The sequence below is a fragment of the Sarcophilus harrisii genome, chromosome 2, assembly GCF_902635505.1.
Source record: "Sarcophilus harrisii chromosome 2, mSarHar1.11, whole genome shotgun sequence".
Taxonomy (NCBI): domain Eukaryota; kingdom Metazoa; phylum Chordata; class Mammalia; order Dasyuromorphia; family Dasyuridae; genus Sarcophilus; species Sarcophilus harrisii.
The window spans coordinates 643,793,804-643,812,802 of NC_045427.1; the positions used below are offsets into that span (position 1 = coordinate 643,793,804).

General features: G+C 43.3%; 1 protein-coding gene across 3 annotated transcripts in view; it reads right to left on the bottom strand.

Moving 5' to 3' along the window:
* Nucleotides 1–18,999, bottom strand: part of BICC1 (BicC family RNA binding protein 1) — a 254,358-nt gene that overhangs the window by 33,244 nt on the left and 202,115 nt on the right. For all 3 annotated transcript variants that reach the window (XM_003755073.3, XM_031956957.1, XM_023506771.2), the window contains 9 exons: nucleotides 18,059–18,112; nucleotides 16,410–16,604; nucleotides 15,805–16,056; nucleotides 11,413–11,544; nucleotides 8,751–8,937; nucleotides 5,421–5,582; nucleotides 4,182–4,378; nucleotides 3,879–4,011; nucleotides 2,842–2,998 (listed from right to left, as the gene is read on the bottom strand). In XM_003755073.3, the coding sequence (XP_003755121.1) occupies nucleotides 2,842–2,998; nucleotides 3,879–4,011; nucleotides 4,182–4,378; nucleotides 5,421–5,582; nucleotides 8,751–8,937; nucleotides 11,413–11,544; nucleotides 15,805–16,056; nucleotides 16,410–16,604; nucleotides 18,059–18,112 (1,469 nt within the window). The remainder of the gene's footprint in view (nucleotides 1–2,841; nucleotides 2,999–3,878; nucleotides 4,012–4,181; nucleotides 4,379–5,420; nucleotides 5,583–8,750; nucleotides 8,938–11,412; nucleotides 11,545–15,804; nucleotides 16,057–16,409; nucleotides 16,605–18,058; nucleotides 18,113–18,999) is intronic.

Here is an 18,999-nt window from a genome sequence, read left to right on the forward strand (position 1 = left end):
GGCCTCCTCATTTACCATCAGCTATATCGCTTTGGGACTTATCTCCCCATCATGCTTTTCTTCTCCAAGAAACTCATCACGGACAGATCTCATTCTCCAGCAAGACTGGATCTGTCTCAGGAACTTCTGACAGGGCTTCTATTATTAAAAAGGCCTCAACACAATCTTCTCCCCATTTACCATGAGATACCTTGTTTTTGGACTTTTTAAATCACACCCCAGTAATCAGATACCTTCTTAACCCCATCATTCCACAGGCACAGCCTCCCTGCTTTTCAGCTGCCTCCATTAGACTGTACACTCCTTGAGGGCAGGAACGTCTTTGTTTACATTTGTATTTGTGTTCCTGATGTTGTGTACAGTGCTTGATACACAATAAGTACTTAAAATTGTTTATTGGCTGAGTAAATTAAGCCTCCTTAACCTGAGGGGCAGCAGAGTATTTGGGGGAGGGGGAAGAAGAGAGAAAGGCTCATACATCTCTGTAAGATCCTAAAAAATTGAAAGGATTCTATTTTTACATTGTAAGTGAGACACCCGTGGGATGCTGTAAGGATTCTCAGAGTCATCTAGGTCAAGCTTTTCTATAGTCCATGCAAGAACACAGATAAGTTGTGTTATCTCCATCCACTAGTCAACAACTGCTCCCCATACAACCAAGGGACAGAATTCCAAAAAAAAATAAGGCAAAATCAACATCCAACTATCAAATTCTGTGGTGCAGGCAGGCCAGCTTAGCTGAAGCAGGATCCTGAGGGGGTAACAGGAGGTGAAGTCACCAGCACTACCCTCTTCCCCCTAACTAGGATGGAGTGGGAATGAGCACGGCACTTGGAGCTGAGAATATCCGAGTTCAGATCTCATCCCTGAGCTTGCTTGTTGTGTGACCCCACGCAAATATCACCTAACTTCTCTCAGCCTCAATTTTCTCATCTATTAAAAGGGACTAGGAAGGATCAAATAAGGCAATATATGCAAAGTGATTTGCAAACTTAAAGTACCAGATAAATACCAACTATCATTATAGCTCTGGGCTATAAATGGGGGTGAATTTCTCCTTATGCAAGGTACAAACTGGATGACCAAGTACATTTATGTATGTGACAGACATGATCTGGAACATATACAACCCAGTGAAAACCATCCTAAAGAGAAAAAGTCTTTGGGACTAGAGCTGGGTGGGGGGGGGGGAAATCTTTTCTCAAAGACAGGGGCCCTTATCTGAAGGCTGAGGAATAATTTACAAGTCAATACAGATCAAAAAAATAGTGGGAAAATGGTAAGTGACAAATATTAAGAGACAGCTATGATTACAACAAAGATGATGATTATGGAAGATGAACAGAAGGTCAAACCTAGATCAGTGACATTTTCAGATCTCAGGGAAGGTATTTAAAAGTACTTCAGAAAGTTAGGACATAAACTCAAAAACCTAAACTGAAGGTGGGGGATGAATATGGAGAGGGGAAAGGAAAAGGAAAAAATGAAGGGAGAGGGAAACATGGAAAGGAAAGCAGAAGAGAAAGGAGGAAGAAGAGATGGGAGTATAGAAGGATGGAGAAGAGAAGGGGAAGAGAAATGAAGGAGAAAGAACAAATTTTCTAAATCTAAGTCACACCATACAACTGTTCCCTATGAAGGTTAAGAATGACTCGCTGAAGAATGGAGAACTGGGATTTGAACCCAGGTCCTTTCATTTTCCCAAATAGAGCTAAATTGTTTTTAATACAGACCTTTATAGTGAATCATCAGAAGGATAACAGTAAATAATAAGCAACATAGGAAGGAAGATAAATGAGTCAAGCTGGCCTAAATCAGCAAAGCAAAGTCCATTAGAATCTTCCTGGATAAAGTCAAAGTAACCCAGAAGATTCTAGCTCAGCAACAATGCAGCAAGTTCTCAAGAATGCTAGGGTCAGGAAACCTTGACTTCTAAATCGATGACCTTAAGTCTTGGAAATGGAAGGATCACAGATTTAGATCTAGAAGGCAATTTGGGAGTCATTGAGGTCAAACCCCTTATTTTATAGAAGAATCTGAGGTCCAGCAAAGACAAAGAAAGGAGCAATATGTCAAAGATCACCCAGGGAGTAAGAAATCTTAAGGTTTAGTTTCAATGATCTTGTGATGAAAAGAGCCATCTGTACCCAGAGAGAGGATTGTGGGAACTGATCACAACATAGAATTTTCACTCTTTTTGTTATCGTTTGCTTGCATTTTGTTTTCTCTCATTTTTTTTCTTTTTGATCTGATTTTTCCTGTGCAGCAAAGTAACTACATAACTACTATATATATATATATATATATATATATATATATATATATATATATATGATTTAACATGTATTTTAACATATTTAACATATATTGGATTACTTGCCATCTAGGGGAGGGGTGGGAGAAAGGACTGGAAAATTTGGAACACAAGGTTTTACGAGGGTCAGTGTTGAAACATTAGCCACGCATGTGTTTTGAAAATAAAAAGCTTCAATAAAAAAGAAATCTTAATGTTCAAGTTCTTGATTATATGGAAAACCAAGGCCCAAGAGGGGAGAAATATTCAGAAGATTATCTGAATATTCACAATATTATCTGAATAGTATCTGAGTGTATTATCTGAAACATTGAGAAATATTATCTGAAGTCACACCGACAATATGTTGTACAGCTAGGATTCCAAGTCAATCACTCATCTTTACTTCTAAGGCTCAGTTTCTCCTTATGTAAAATCTGGGTTGGCATAATTACTGAAAGGATTGTTTGCAGGAAAGTGCTTCCCAAACCTGAAGGTGCCACATAGAAAGGAGATGATACTAAATTGACTATGAAGTCAATACCTACTGTAAATGAGAGTTCTTTGTGCCTTGCAGTAATTCTACTGTCTGCCTCTTGGAGCAGGACACCTTGGAGGACGTCATCATCTGCTTGAGCTCAGCGGTATTGGCTGAATGGGAAGGACTTCGAGGCATCCCCACTTCCACAAAAGCATCATTGCAACCTGGGAAGTCAAGGAAGACCAAATGAGAAATAGCCGCCATCTTGGTATGGTACAGTATGAAACCAGGTGCCACAGATTAGCCAAAAGGACATTCTGTTTATAAGAGACTGGATAGAGATTTCTAAAACCAACAGGGGCTTTTAAAACACTCAATATGTACCAAGGCCTGGAGATACAAAGATAAAAATGACCTCAAGTTGCTTGCCATCTGTCCTGGGGAGAAAAACATCCATAAATAGGTATTTATAAAAGAAATACAAATGATTCAAACAGAAAAATGATAGCCACGCAATTCAAACCCCTGCTAACTATGGGAATTCTGGAAGTCTCCATTTGGAATAGAAAAGGCTATCGTTAGTATGATATAAATTGATGTAAATTTTTAAAAATCTGCTACAAACATATATGTGTATGTATGGCTTTGTAGGTGTGGGATACACACACAAAAATCTGCATAGACATACATATGGTGACACAGCCGTGAACATAACAGCCACAGAAGTTTGGAGGTTTGGTTTCTATTTTTCTGTGTTTTACAAGTTGTCTATGATAAAATGCTTTAGAAATGCCCCCCATCTTTAGAGTTAGCATGGTCCTTGGAGATCTTAGTCCAATGCCCTGATAAGGAAACTGAGGTAGCAAGAGGTTGGGGGATTTGTCCAAATTGGATGAGACAGAGCATGAACATAAATCCACTCCACCATAATTAATAGTACCCCTAGTAATTATCTGATTTAATTATTTCATCCTTCATGGTATTTTCTTTCAACACACCAGAGAACCAGACACAGCTACACCCCAAGTTATCTGGAAAGGTTGCCCCCTTGGAGCAGGAACCACTTCCGGACTAATTAGGGCAAGGACAAAAGGGGGGCCCTACCTTCGGAGGCACCGGACTTGGACGACACTTGCTCGGAGGCATTTGTCTGGCGTGACAGGTCACCATGATTTCCAGTCAGCACTTTTTCTCCAAGGGATGAGGTCGATATTGCACCATATTTTATCTTTGACGACTGAAGCAATTATGGGACAAGATCAGAGCTTTAGTTTCACCTAGATACTCACAAATTTTCCATGAAAAAAATATTTATTGTGAAGGTTAAAAAAAAAAACCGAACAGCGTCGGGGCTTTGCTGGGTACAGTAACTGGTGGCCCGGGGCCTGCTCTGCTCAGGGAGCTCACCTGCACGTGTCCATTGAGAGCAGGAGAGCCTTGAGGGCCTTCTGACTGCATACCGTTGACGTGGACTTCTACAGGAGTCAGGCCGGGAGGCGGAGATGGCGTTGTCTGGCTGTAGCTGGGCACGCCGGACAACAAGATACTGGTCAGCGTGGCCTGGGCGGTGGAGGGAATCATGAGGTGTGGGAGCGCTGGAAAACCTAGCAGGAAATCACAGAGAACCCATCATCACAAGGTCCTGCTGCTGCACAGGACCATGGAAGAGAGCTGCCTTCCATCCCCCCTCACTCCGAGGGACATTTACCCCGAGTCTAAGCCTCTCTTACAGACTCAAGTTATGAGGTCAGAAGGCCCTGTGGGGCGATCTGGTCCGGACTCTGGTTTAAAAAGCATGCGATGGGGCCCTGTGACTTCCAGTCAGCCCCTTCCTCCAAGGGATGAGGTCGCTATCTTTGAAGACTGAAGCAGTCAGGAGAAGAGGAACACAGCTAATTCTGGAGTTTGGTGCCTAATAAATGCCTGTTCGATGGTGTGGCTCAGTAGGAGCACAGGCAGGTCTACAACTCAGAGCCCTGACCCCTGTTTTGGGGTAACTTTCCGGCACATCGATCCGCTAGCTACACTGCTAACGTGGCAGAAATGCTTCTTTTTCATCGCATGGCCACTTGGGAAGACCATGGGAGCCTTCGGGTTGGCAGGGAAAGTGACTGGAAACTGGGGAAGAGTCAGCATGAAAGAGTGGAAAGAACGCTGGCAGGTGGGAACACTGGTTTGGCTACTCAGACCCTGGGTGACCTCAGGCAAATGTCTTCACTGCTCTGGGTTCCAGTGTCTGACATAGTAATAGTAATAATATCAATAATAATAACTAACATTTATACTTCGCCTACTATGTGCTGCAGTAGCAGATATTGCCTCCTTTGATAATACAGTCCGTGCTTAATAAATGCTTATTGACTGACTGACTGATAAGGTTGGACTAGGGCTCCTTGCAGGGTCCTTTAAGCAGACTTGACACGCACTCACTTGTTTTAATGACACTGTAAAGATTCTATTTTTATTTCTACGTCCAAATCAACCCTAGAAACATCTGTTAAACGTCTGTAGCTCACGTGGTGCCGATTAATACAGCAACCACAGACACAGCCCTTGCCCACAAGGAGCTCATGCTCCACCGGGAAGCCACCATACGTAACGTGCTCGGGTTCCCGCTACCTCCCTTCGCACTCACGGCCCGCTGACCTGCGGCACTCGAAGGGTTGGCAAGGGGGGGAGCCCAGAGCGTCGGGCTCGGGGTCCCAGAACTCGGGCTTTGCAGGGGGCTCACGGAGCTGTTCAGAGCATTCAGGAGCGAGTTTGGAGTCGTCGAGGTGTTTACAGACAAGGCGGTCGGGCCGAGAAGACCTGTGGGGAACGAACGTGGAGAGTCAGCCCGCGTAATGGTTTTAGATTATATTGTGATGACGTCCCCCGTGCTGCTACTCAGAAAACCAATTACAATAAAATGCACAGGGCAGCCCCAGAGTCTAAACTCAGCTTTAAGACTGAGACAACACTGGGAATTCTGAGACATCCTAAACTTGGGAAATTCCTCCAAGGGAGTTGTCCCCAGAGGTTCTATTGCACTGGGGAGGTGACCCTGGGTCTTCAAGGTCTGCACTAACAGGGGACTAGCCCAGGAGCAACCTGCGGTCTGAGGACTGACCTGGCTCTATGCAGAGAGGCTGATCACAGAGGAATGGAAATAGTATGGAGAGGGTGTGGCCGGGACAGAGTCGGATGGGGATGTTACGGTCCCTGTGGGAGGAGGCTCGGACACAGCCAAGTTCACTTAATCTATAGTCTTCCTCAGGAGAATCCAACTCCCTTGAGGATGGATCCATTGGGGGACTTTCTATACCCAGCCCTACTATGTGCTTAGCACACATTTGATATATAACAAATGAATGTAAAAAAAAAAAAACTGAAAAAGGAACCTGCCCTGTCTCATAATCGCAGGCTCCTCGGGACTTCAGGGGGTACCTCATTTACCCTATGGTGGGGAAGGAATATCCCCTACAGGGTCTTACAACAAAGCCTGGGGACCATGGAGGGAGAGCTCTCATTCTTAGGCTTTTCCTAGCATCAAACCTCAACGTGTCTCTGCAACTCTGACCCCGGCTAATGGATGACTTGCTCTCCCTTCTCATGGGGGGCCGAGGGCGTTCCCAAACCTGCTGCCTCTTCCTATAGAACCCCTCCAGGTGAGATTCCTGGTCTTGGTATCAACAAAGCTCCCTTGGGATGGATTTACCCAGGGCAGGGGTTTGCCGAGGACAGGGTCCGATGGCCCGACAGCTCCTCGGGGTTTGAGCTGACACTGCAGGTAAGTCCTTAATGTTTCGCCTCTCCCCTCCCAGAGCAGAGGAATGGGTCCTAATGGTCCATTTCTGATAAGCTAGCCTGTTCCCAACGGGCTGTTTGCGATAAATGGGACATAACCAACAAGGGTCTTATTATTCTAATGATCCCCTCAGTGCAATTCCTCCTCTTCTCATCAAAAAACAAATGACCCAAAGCCTTTTTTTTTGTTTGGATCTCGCTCCTTTAGTCCTTCAAAGGGCAGACAGGTCTGCTCTTAACCTCAGATTTGGGTGAAATGGTTGAGAACCCGTGCATGAGTGTGATGTGGCCTGGCAGCTGCTCTCTGCCCGTCAGATGTCATCCACGAAGGGAACGGGGTGGTCAGAAATTCCCACAGTCCCTCCACCTTCTCCTCTAAGAGCTTGGTAGGCTGAAGGCCTCAGGATGGGCCTCCCCCACCCAGCTCCCCTCTCCCCATCCATACCGAGGTGGTGGCTAGTGTGGATTGCTCTGCGGGGGCCAGATCTCCTCCCACCAACTGAATAAAGGCTAAACTTGTCTGTCCAGCCTTACATCGCAGTATGGTGGAATCAATGGTGGATGGAGGAGTGGGAGGCGGGAGAGGAAGGGAAGGAGGAAGAAGGGGGAAGTGCATCAAATCTTACTATTGACTCTGAGGCAAGCCTCTGCTCTTACATCCATAAAATGGGAGCCAAACTAGATGGCCTCCAAGAACAATCCTACTTCTAAAACCAGGACACTCGTTACTGATACAACAAACTTCGATTAAATTAGATGTACATATAACAGACAGTGCAAATGCAAAGATTAAAATGAATTAGTTCCTACCTTCAAGAAGCTTCTATTTTAGTTGGGGGGAAAAGAGGGGCATCACACAACATGTACACAAACAATGAACAAAAAGCACAATGAAACCATTTGCAGAGGAGAAAGCACCAACAAGTGAAGAGATTAGTCAGGACTCTGGGAGAAGGCGGTGTCTGAGCTGGGCTGAGAAGGAAGTGAGGAGACTCAGAGAGAGAAAGACAGAGACATAGAGGCAAAGAGAGAGGAGGAGGAAAGGGAAAAACAGAGAGAGAAGAAGGGGAGAGAAAGGGGGAGAGAGAGACAGAGGAAGAGTACAGACAGAGACAAAGAGGAGGAAAGGGAAAAACAGAGAGAAGGGGAGAGAAGAGGAAAGACAAAGAGAGGAGAGAGACAGACACAGAGAGAAAGGGAGAGAGATACAGACAGAAAAAGAGATAGAGAGAGACAATGACAGAAAGAGACAGAGAAATAAAAAGAGAGACAGAGAAAGACAGAGACAGATACAGAGAAACAGGCACAAATACAGAACAAAGAGACAGAGACAGAAAGACAGAGAGAAACAGTCAGAGACAGAAACAGAGACAGAAAGAGAGAAAAAAAGGGAGACAGAGACAAAGAGACAAAGACACAGAAAGACAGAAACATAAAAAGAGATGGATAGACACAGAGAGAGAGAGAAGCAGAGAAATGGAAGTAGACAGAGAGAAAGGTGAGGCAATAATCCATCCAAAGCACAAGGTGGCCCCTACAAAAGCATGGCAGTAGGAAGATTTGTTGCATGTGGGGAAGAGTAAGTTGGCTGGTTTAATGAAAATGGGGAAGAATAGGAGAGAAGCCTGGAGGGGTGTAGGGATCATTGCAGACGGAGGATGGGAGTTTTCTCCCGAAGACCAGCAGGAGTGGGGAAGATTTTTGAGGACCGAAGTGACACCGTCAGATCTGTGTCTACTGATCTGGCCAGGACAGTCAGTCACAGATTAGGCAAAATGGAAGAGAAAAAAACCAGTCTTGCTCTACAGAGAAGAAGCTTTGGGCCCATCTATGCTCGACCGGTCCGCATTCTCCGGCAGCCAGGCTTCCAAAGCACCTCCTGTTTCAGTCTCTAGACTGATGGCAATCTTGCAGAATAAGAGAAGACAAACACGGTCAAATAGACCCTCCGTCTCGCTCCCTCATATTGCTCCTGCTTTAAGAGGACAAACAGGGAGAGTCGCTGAGAACAAAGTCATCAGCTCCGGATTACCCAGGACGATCCCACAAGACTTGGGGTGACAGAAACACACAGAGACGTTAATGGGAAGCAGAAGCTGAGGGTCCTGTTCCCTCGGAGGGGGGGGGGGGGGGGGGCTGAAGAGCAGCTCACGGGTCATTGACAGACAGCTGGAGTAATGCATTTTATACCTAGTCCAGTGAGTCCCAGGCCCGCAGAAGCTAAGATATCCAAGCCCGGACATGACAGGCCGGCAGGGCACGAGACTGGAGACCGGCTGGTTGTTATGGTAACGCCACTACTTTCAAGTCCGAGGAGACATTTCCTGGCTTCATACATATTTAAGGCATTTCGCTCAACGCTTTTCACAATCACAGACTATGAAAACACATAATGGGGGAAAAAATGTGAGATGCAAGTAGAATGCAAGGGATTGGGGGTGGGGGACAACAATGAATGAGTTAATTCCAAATTCCACTCAGGGAAACACAAGCATTACCTGAAAAAGCGGCTTCGATTCCGACAAAAGATTGAGAATTCAAACACAAAGCTTTTCCTTTTGCCATTTTTCGTAAAACAAAGCAAACTGGGAACCGAGCATAGCTAACAGGGAGGCTTAGATGGGGAAAAGAAGATGATTTTGAGCCCTGGAGGGGAGCCCCAGTGTCGCCCCTTACAACCAGAGGGACCCTAAGAAAAACCTTTCAGCTTTCTAGACCTCGGTTTCCTTGTCTGTAAGATGAGAGTTGGACTAAAATGGTTTCCCAGCACTCATTCTATAGGATGAACTCTCTAGACTGCCATCCCCAGAGTAGTCCATGGAAATGGCAATGGCTTTCCCAAAGAAGATCAAAGGATCTAGTTCAAACTTCTCTTTGTGCTTCAATGTTCTCAGTTCTAAAATGGAGCTTCTAAAGTAGAAGGCCAGCAAGGGTCCTTCCGGGTCTAAATGTCTAGTTCTTGAGCAGCTAGAAGCCACAGAGCAGTGGCCCCGAGGCAGGAGGACCTAAATCCAGCCTCAGACACTTAACACTTACTAGCTGTATAACCAGCAAGTCACTTAACCCCAACTGTCTCACTACACAAAAAAAATAGATGGATGGATGGATGGATGGATGGATGAATGCCTGGTTCTCCTGGCTCTGGACATAATGGATCCACAAGCTCTGCTTCAATCAGAGCAGGTAGAGGTAGAAAAAGTCTCCAAAGGCATCCTGGGCAATATCTCATTTTACAGATGAGGAAACAGGTCCAGACAAGTGACAAGCTCCTTGAGCACAGTCCTGTTTTTGACTCTTTCTGCATCCCTAGCACTTGGCACAGTTACGGGCTCTTTACAAAGGTTTCCCGAATGGAAGTGAAACAACTTAGTCGGGATCCCAGAGCTAAAACTCCAAGTCAGGTTTTCCGAGTCTTGTTCCCCACTCCACCCCCCACTGTCTATGAATTACTTCTCTGGAACTCAAAGGAGAGTTATCTTTCACTTTATAGAATAGCTGTAAACCAGCAAAGTTGGCAACAAAGCAATTTTCTACACAAGGAATCCCATTTTCCTATTGATTTCCTTTCTAGAAATGGAAAAATATTCATTCCCATGGTACAAACCACCTAGCAACATTTTAAAATCTGAGGTGGCAAAGGGGATAAGATGGTGGCCAGCATCATTACACGGCTGCACAACACACAATTAAATTCCATGGTAACGGCAGGCCCCATTCTCTCATTAACCCTTTCCTGGACTTTGTTCCCTGGATCACTCATTCAGCAATTCTTCATTCAAACATTGGAAAGAAAGAAAGGTGAAAAATGGTTGAGTTGTTGCACCTGGGTTTGAATTACCCACTGGGCTTTAACTAACTGGTTGAGTACAGTAAGCTCCTTAATTTTTCTGAGCCTCAATTTCCTCATCTGGGAAATGGAAATAATGGTCATGGAATTCCCACATCCCAAGGGAGTGGTAAAATTCCATAAATGGTCAAATTCTTTAAAAATGTAAAGTGCCATGAACCTTTTGTCTGGGCAAGTGGAATAAAGTGCATTAACTGAGCTAAATGTTTTATGAAGATCTTCCAAATCTGAGCTGTGTATGACATTCACCTTTCTTCAAAGTGAACCTTAAAGGTCCACCTCCATATGCCTTCTTTGGTATCATTCCCACAGATTCAGCATAGGACAGTGGAGTGCTCACTATCCTGTGACCTTGGGCAAGGTCACTTAACACCTTTCAGCTGTAGGTTCCTCATCTGGAGAACGAGGGGGCTGGACGAGACCTCTAGCTCCAGGAATATAATCTCAATATATTTTCAGGCTACATAGAATGAGTGAGATTCCCTTGGATTCTTGGAGACACGGTTTAGAAAGGTGAGAACTAAAAGCAGATCATTTTAATAATCAAGACCTCGCTGAATCTCAGAGGCTTTCTCTGTACCTATATCCTCTGGATATACTCCCGTTAATCAATGTCACCCTAAAACAGGACCAAGGGAATGAAACACAACAAATAGTTCAGTTAACTGAGTGCTCAGGGGATTCAAATTAACACCAGATTTCCTTTCACCCTTTCTTTCCTTCCCACCCATAATACATCAAATATACTTAAGTCAGAGGATTGAATACAGTATGTTTCACTCTAAAATGAATTATCGGTTGGGATTTATATTTTAAATGGGAGCAGAAAGACGAGGAAATTCAGGAAATTATTTCAAAACGACCAACACTTCTATTGGGAATGGATGGTAAATCAAATGATTCTATTGCATTCCAGGTCAAATACACATATGAGTAACAAACAGCTTTGTGGGTAAGTCTGGGCAACCTGGGTCTGGGTTCTCGGTGTGTGGATCCAGAACCCACCTTACTCGGTTGTTTTGGCTTGGGTTTGATGCTGATGAAGACATCTAGCTGCTCCATCAATTGAGCGATGAACTGAGGTTCCACATCGATTTCTTCCTTCATATCAAACATTAACACAAGGGGAAGACAGCCCTGGAGGAGGTGACAAGAAAGGCAGGTCAGAGGAACAATGGGAGGAGACATCTTCAAAAGCCAAGATGTCTCATGGCTACGTAAAGCCCAATGTGTGACAAATTCAGTCAAATTTTGACACTGCACTACATAGTTTATTTTGCTGGAGAAGAAGATACTTTTGTGAATGTGAAAATAAGACCCTTAAAAATTTCTGGTCCTCCACTTACCTCCCTCCATTATATAGAGCTGGAAAAAAACTTAGAGGGGAATGAATGAATAAACAAATGAATAAATGAGAAAGCATAAAAACGGCACTGCTAGGTGCCAAACACTTAACTCCCTTCATTTTACAAGATCAATGTCACTACAAGGCTGAGATTTGAATCCAGGGTCCAATTCCAAACCCAAGCAGTTGTTGCCCATTAGGGGCCTCCTACCCTGACAAAATAATAGTTCTAACTAAAGAAAGAAGGGAAAAACACATATTTTTTTAAAAAATATTTACAGTATTTGTGTTTGTCATGACAAAGAATTGGAAATTGAGGGAGTATCCATCACTTGGGAAATGAACGACTGAGTTGTCTAAGAATAGGAATCTGATGCTGTAAGAAAATATGGAGAGGAAGTTTCAGGGAAACCTGGGAAGATCCATATGAACTGATGCATGGAGAAGCAAGCAGAATCAGAACAATTTATCCGATAACCAACAGCTTTGAAAGACAATGGAACTCTAATCAATACGATGACCAATCACAACTGCAGGGGATTCACAATGAAGTGTTCTCCCCACTTCCAGTTAAGGGTGACTGACTCAAGGTGCAGACTGAGACATACTTTGGGAACATGTGGCCAATGCAGAAATTCATTTTGCTTGAGTACATGATTGCAAGGGGTTTTACTTTTCTTATTTTCTGGTTGAGTTAAGAGGAGGGGAGAGAAGGGAGACGGGGAGAAGAAAATGTAGACCTGAAAATAAAATAACTTTCAATTTTATTTTTTAAAGAAAAAAGCACAGCTCCAATTTTAAAAAACAGATATTTTTAAAAATGTTTGTTTAATTTCATTAAGCATAGGGGGAGTAGTGGGTCCTGGAGGACCTTAAGAAATATTTAATTCTATTAAGTAGCATTTTATTGTGTATTTTATTTTAACTCTTTGAGAATCGGTGCTTCAAATCTTTCTCATGTTCAACATCAATGAGGGGAATGTTTGATGACCCCTCAAAAAATATTTGATGTGCACCAAAAGCAGCCAGGATATCCCAGGAAGAAAAATGCTGCTGCTTCACAGGCTCTCAAGGGCAGCATTTTTCCCCAGAAAAGATCAACTGTTTCATGTTTTATCATTTAGGTTCTCTTCATTCCAGAATGGTTATCCATGGGCCAGGTGAGTAAAGATCCTACAAAGCATTTCACCGGCAATTCCCCTTCGTGAATAAAGTCAGGAATAAACCTGAGATCTACGACTGAGCTTCCTCTTCCCTGGCACCTTGGAGAGGGCTCTATTTACCACCAGCACTTTTGTAAAGATGGACTAGTGGGAGGATGAAAACAACAGAATTAGGGGCTTCATTAGGAGACTTCTGCAACAGTCCACCTGAGGGAAGTAAGGGTCTGACTAGGATAACAGAATTCCCAAGACTTACCAACTGATCCAACATGAAGATTGAAAGAAAGAGTTAAGGATGAGTTTTGATAAGCTTTGAAAGCCTCATGCAGCAGGTGGTGATGCCCTTAACAATAACAGAGAAGGTCAGAAGGGAGGTGGCTTATGGGGGAAGTGAAGAGCTCTGGTTTGGACAGGCTGAGTTTGAAATGCCTTGAAAGACACATAATTCAAAATGGCCAACAGGTTGCATGGCAGCTCAAGGGAGAAGTGAAGGCTGGAATTATCAGTCTGGGAATCATTTGCATGGAGTTGATCCCAAATCCATAAGAGGAGACATCAAGGGAGATGCTACAGAGAAAAGAAAGATGTGGTCCCCTTGTTGTGAAATGCCTATGGATGGAGTTAGGATACGATCTAGCAAAAGATATTCACACGGAATAATTGACAGTAGGGGAGGGAGCAGAAGAAGGGAGAAATGGATGGCCAACGGTATCAAGAAGAGTTGAGACGGATGAGTGCACTTTACAGAAAAATATTACCCACAAATAAGATTTAGAAGAATTAATTGGCAAATTGGGGGTGATGGAACTTTTTACAAAAGAAGAAGAAAGAATTTGGGGGGTAAGATAGCCCTGGTTTTTGCTCAGTGATGCTGGTTTGAATAGTGGGTGATGATGATGAAACGATAAATCTTGAAGGCTTTCAGTCAGCTAGTCAGTCATGCATTCAGTTCCATCTGCATTTATTAAGCACTTCATGCACCTCAAAATCCACTAAGCCTAGATTCTCAAAGGCAATGGTGCCCTTCATTTGCATTTCTATCAGGTAGAGTCAATTCATTTATAATAGCTCAGAATAACATTTTCAAAAGTTTAATGAATTCAAAAGTAACTTGTAGAGAAGTCAAAAGGAGAGGAGAGAATATGTGAATAATAATCACAGTAATCCTCGGGTATTAGGAGGCCAGTCACACTGCTGCTGCTTTACAAAGGTGAACACAGAAAAACTCTTAGCTTGGGAAATTAAACCTGGGACGTACAGGAAAGCAGACTTTGCTCTGAGAAGGTAAAGTTGGTCAAGAAAAAACCATTTATGATTAATCGAATCCCATCCAATTCTTCCATGATCGCAATCTTTAATGTTTAGAAAACTAGTTGTCAGCTGTCTGGGGTGGGAGCCAACACGGCTAAGGCCGCTTTTTTCAGACCTTTGAAAAAGTGGGCTCGGGAAAGCAATCACACTAAAAGGTCACGTCTCCCGCTTATTGAATCAAATATCACTAAAGGTCAGGCCAGGATGAGAACTTGGCATGGAAAGGGGAGTGACAGAGAAGGAAGCTCTTCATCAGAGCCTGTGTGGGCCTAGTATCTGGGCCTTCAATTCGGGGATCAGAGCCCTGTCTAGACCAACACGTTTGAAAGTCAACACAGGAAATATGGGTTGAAAGCATGACAGATTGGGAGAAGGTTTGCGGAATTCTAATGTAAGCAGTGGATTTTTCTCTTTATCCCTAACACCCAAATATTGCTTTCTGAAAATATTTTTGGAGTAAAGGTTTATAAAACTTTTTACCTAATACATCACCCAAGTAGAAATACACTTTCCACCCCTCAAAGTTTGTTTGGGAGCTTACCATTTTCCTTTTTGGTCTCAATCTACAATTTCATGAGAATGGAGAGTGCTACAAGGTCAGAAAAATCCCTTCACCAATATTATCCTCTCTTGTAACTTAGATTTTAAGAAACTCTAAGAAACTAAGTGGCTTTCCATTGCTCACAAAACCAGGATGTGCTCGAGTTGGAACTAAGGGTCACTCTACCTTTTAGGGCAGCTCACCAATGGGCCTGTAATAAACATAATCCATCAAATATCTATCAATCTAATAATATATATTATCTATCAATGTGTATGTGTGTTCCTATGTAGGTGAAAAAAAACCGGGCCTGAATTCAAGCACAAATAGACAATTTTTTAAAACTGATACTCAGACTTTCACACATATACACATGAACATATGCATATTTCAAAGAATCTTGGAGCTGGAAGCCTAGTGACAAACATCTAAATAAGAATCATCAGGACCCACTTTTTCATGGGTCATAATTGACTGAATGTATACTATTTCATTTTCCCCAATTATATGCTAAAAACAACTATTTTAACTTTTAAGTTTTATGTTCTGAATTTTATCTCTTTCTTCTCTCTCTATCCCCTCCCCATTCCTGAGATGGGAAGCAAGCAGATATAGGTTATGCATGAGCAGTCATGCAAAACCTTGTCACATTAGTCAATACAATTGATTCTTAAAAGCAATTTTCCCTTACCAGGAACTAAAAGCACATAGCAATAGCTTTAGAACTGGAGATTAAATAGAAATCATCTATTCAATTCATCATTAAACAAACATTCATTAAGTGCCTACTATGTGTTAGGTATTAGGGCAGGGAGCCATAATTTTCCCAGTGTCCTACAGATAGGAAATAGAAGAATCAGGATTTGATTCTCCAAATCTCATACCCTTTCCCCTGCACTATTGTGTTTGTCTAAAGATGTTTTGGAGAAAAATTCACCACATTAATACAACATATTGGCTTATAACATACATTAACTCCATCCCCAGCCCCTGACCAACCCAAAGGGTTCCTGCTGCCCATTTCCCCATACATTTACCATGAGATATTGTCTTGCGAGACAAACGGACTCAATGGTGCCCTGGAGGTAGACAGTGGATTTCTTCTGCGGGTTATTAGGGTCAGGAAAGTGGATCTGAGCACCAGTTCTCTGCATGATCTGCTTGACGTGGCTTCCATTTCGCCCCATCATAAAGAGATGGTGCTGAGTGGCGATGTCTAGCTGGGTACTCACAGGGATGGCAGATGCCAAGCTCCCTGCAAGATGCTCCAGCAGCATGGCAGTTCCTTCCTAAGAGGAAACACAGGTGGAAAAACAGCCTTATGGTCAATCCACTCAAAGGGCCGGGGGGGACCCAGAGTGCTTTGGGAATTTTCGACATTTACAGAAAACTTGTTTGTTAAGAAGCCTCTGAATGTTGGCATTCCTAGGATGCCCATTTGTTGGAAAAGGATGTCTTTAAATGTCTATGGAAGCTTATGGACATTCTCAGAATCATGTTTTTAAATATCTGAAGGAAATGCTTGATTTCACTCAGAGGTAAGTAAAAAATAAACATGTCTCTTTCTTTACCCCCCAAGCTCCTGGGTCCCCTGAAAATCACGGACCTCAGGGTAAGATTAAGGACCCTAAGTCCACTTTACCTTCACTGCACTGGAGTTGTTTTGGCTCCCTCGGACAATGACGGTAGCACCATACATGCGGGAACGCTGCTTAAATGAGACTGAAATGTTGTACGTTTGCGATATGTGCTGAAGAGTGGGAGAATTGGGATCTGGAATGGGTTGAAGAATGCCAGCGATGGGCAGTTCGAACATCAGGACCAAGGGCAGCAGCTCCTGCAAAGATAATGGTGAGAACGCCAAGAAGAAAGTTATGACTTGAGACAGAGAGTAGAAGGATCCAGCTGATGAATACTTTCCTGAAGGGAGATTTCTTAAAATATCTCTTATTTCTGTTGCAGAATTAGCTTGGGTTATGTAGAAGAGTCTCAATAATACAATCGCCTCAAGGTCCTCAGTGCAGTTAGAGGCAGTTAACAAGTGTAGGGGAGATGCTAAAAATCTCCAATAATAAAGTTGTCTCCTATCTACATGGAAATCATTTATTTTTAGGAAACATAAAGAGAATTTCTTTCCTCTGGGGTAAAACTGGTGGGAGTGGGAAGAATGAGACAGTGACAGCACAAGGAGACAACCTGGACGTGGAAGATTGAGCCCAATGGCCAGTGGCTGGAGAAATGCGAGCCCTGATAGAAGGAATACTTTACAACAGGGCAGCATCAGTTGATGCTGACTTGAGACCAAACAAGAGAATCGGGCTGACCCGGGTCATTGCACAGGAAGGCAATCTCTAGACCAGCAGAGTGCAAATCTGACCTTGGCACCTCTCCCAATTACCCACAAATAAACCTCAGCAACTCCCTGTTACCTGTAGGACTGAATATAAAATCATTTGAAGCTCTTCCTAACCTACATCCCTTACATCCAAGCTTCCTACCATTTACTCCTGCCCAAATAGTCTCTGATCCACTTATACTGGCCTGAATTCCACTAGCCGCACAGAACAGACCATTTCCAGCCTCAGTGTTTTTGCACGGTTGTACCCACGCCTAGAATGCTCTCTCCTCGCACTTGATGGCTTCCCCAAGTTCTCAACTCAAACCCCACTGGTTCTGAGCCTCAGATTTTAGTCTTCCACTCAGTCTGCCTCACTCTATGCCCTCCCTTTTGTTTACCCTGTATGGAGCTCTTATGTATGAAGCTGTTTGCAAGCTATCTCCCCACTTGGTTTGTGAGCTCCTTCAGAACAGGGATCATATTCTCATTTTTCTTTGTATGTCCAGTGGCTAGAACAGTGTCTGTAATTTAGAGGTCATCTACTCAATCAATCAGTAAGCACATACCAAGTGCCTACTGTGTACCAAGCACTGTGTTAACTACTGGAGGTACAACCTCTCCCAACTGAAAGATGGAGAAACTAAGTAACATACAAGGAGATAAGATGATTGCCCCTACCCCCTTCAGCAAAATCAGAACCTTGGGGCAAAGCCCTGTCATCCTATCCTAGTTATGGCTTTAGTTAATATATAAATCTGTGCAGACATTTGGAAAAAACAATTTGGAAAGTGAATACAAAGAGGGTGCCAAAGCCAGCCTTTTCAATTCTTCCTTACTTACCATAGATGGCAGCGAATGATTTTGATGAAAAACAAATGACAATAATTCCCTGCTCTTCTAATTCTAGGAATAGTGACACTGACTTACATTATTATAAGGACATAAATAGTTACCCGAATCCTAACTCGGGCAGACTCGACACCAGCTGGCTGTCCTGCAATAGACACCTGTGAAAGTAAGAAAACAGACTATTAGACTTCTTTCAAATACAACAAAGGCACACATGTTTCTCCTGGATTCTCAGTGATCCTCATCTCTTCAATGCCCGGGACAGCTAAACTCACAGAAGTGTGGAGCCCTACCACTGGCTTTCATCCCATTCTTGCCCGCCATATTGTGCTGGAAATGACTTTAGTGTCCCTTGGAGTTCGAACCCACAAAGATCAAAATAAGCAAGTTTAGTCTAAACCACAAATCAGAAGGCAGCAATGAGCCGGCCAGAGACTTGCAGGACCCTGGTGAGATATTCCCTTTCAAAGAAAATTCACCTAGATTCAACTTGGATTTCACAGCGGGCAACTTCTTTCTAGAAATGACAGTTTCCCTCTCAATTCAAACCTAAGGTTATCCACTTCTCTCTCCAGTCAGTCCCTATGACGCTCGTGAAGATCAAACGAGATAATAAATATGACAAGACTTAAAAGCCATAATGTAAATGGAAGTGAAGTGAGTGCTTTAAAGTTCAGAATGTATTATAATTCCCAGAAAGCTGGTTGTTTCAGAAGTTGAAACTAAACCCAGATTCACCTAATTCCACATGCAGCAAAGCACACATATCTCTTACCACCTACACGTGAGGTATCCTTTCTTGGCTACACTCCCAAAGGGAGGCAAAATGGAGTGATGGGCACAGGGAGTCAGAAGATTAATTTTAATTAATTTTGATTCCAGCCTCTAACTTTCAACCTGAGTCAAGTCGTACTTCTCTGACCCTCAGGCTCCTCATTTGTACAGTAGGGATAATTATCCATGACCTATCACTTCCTTCACGATTCAACTGGAAAGCTCCAATGAGAACACAAATATAGACTGTTTGAGATACCCTAAGTTATTT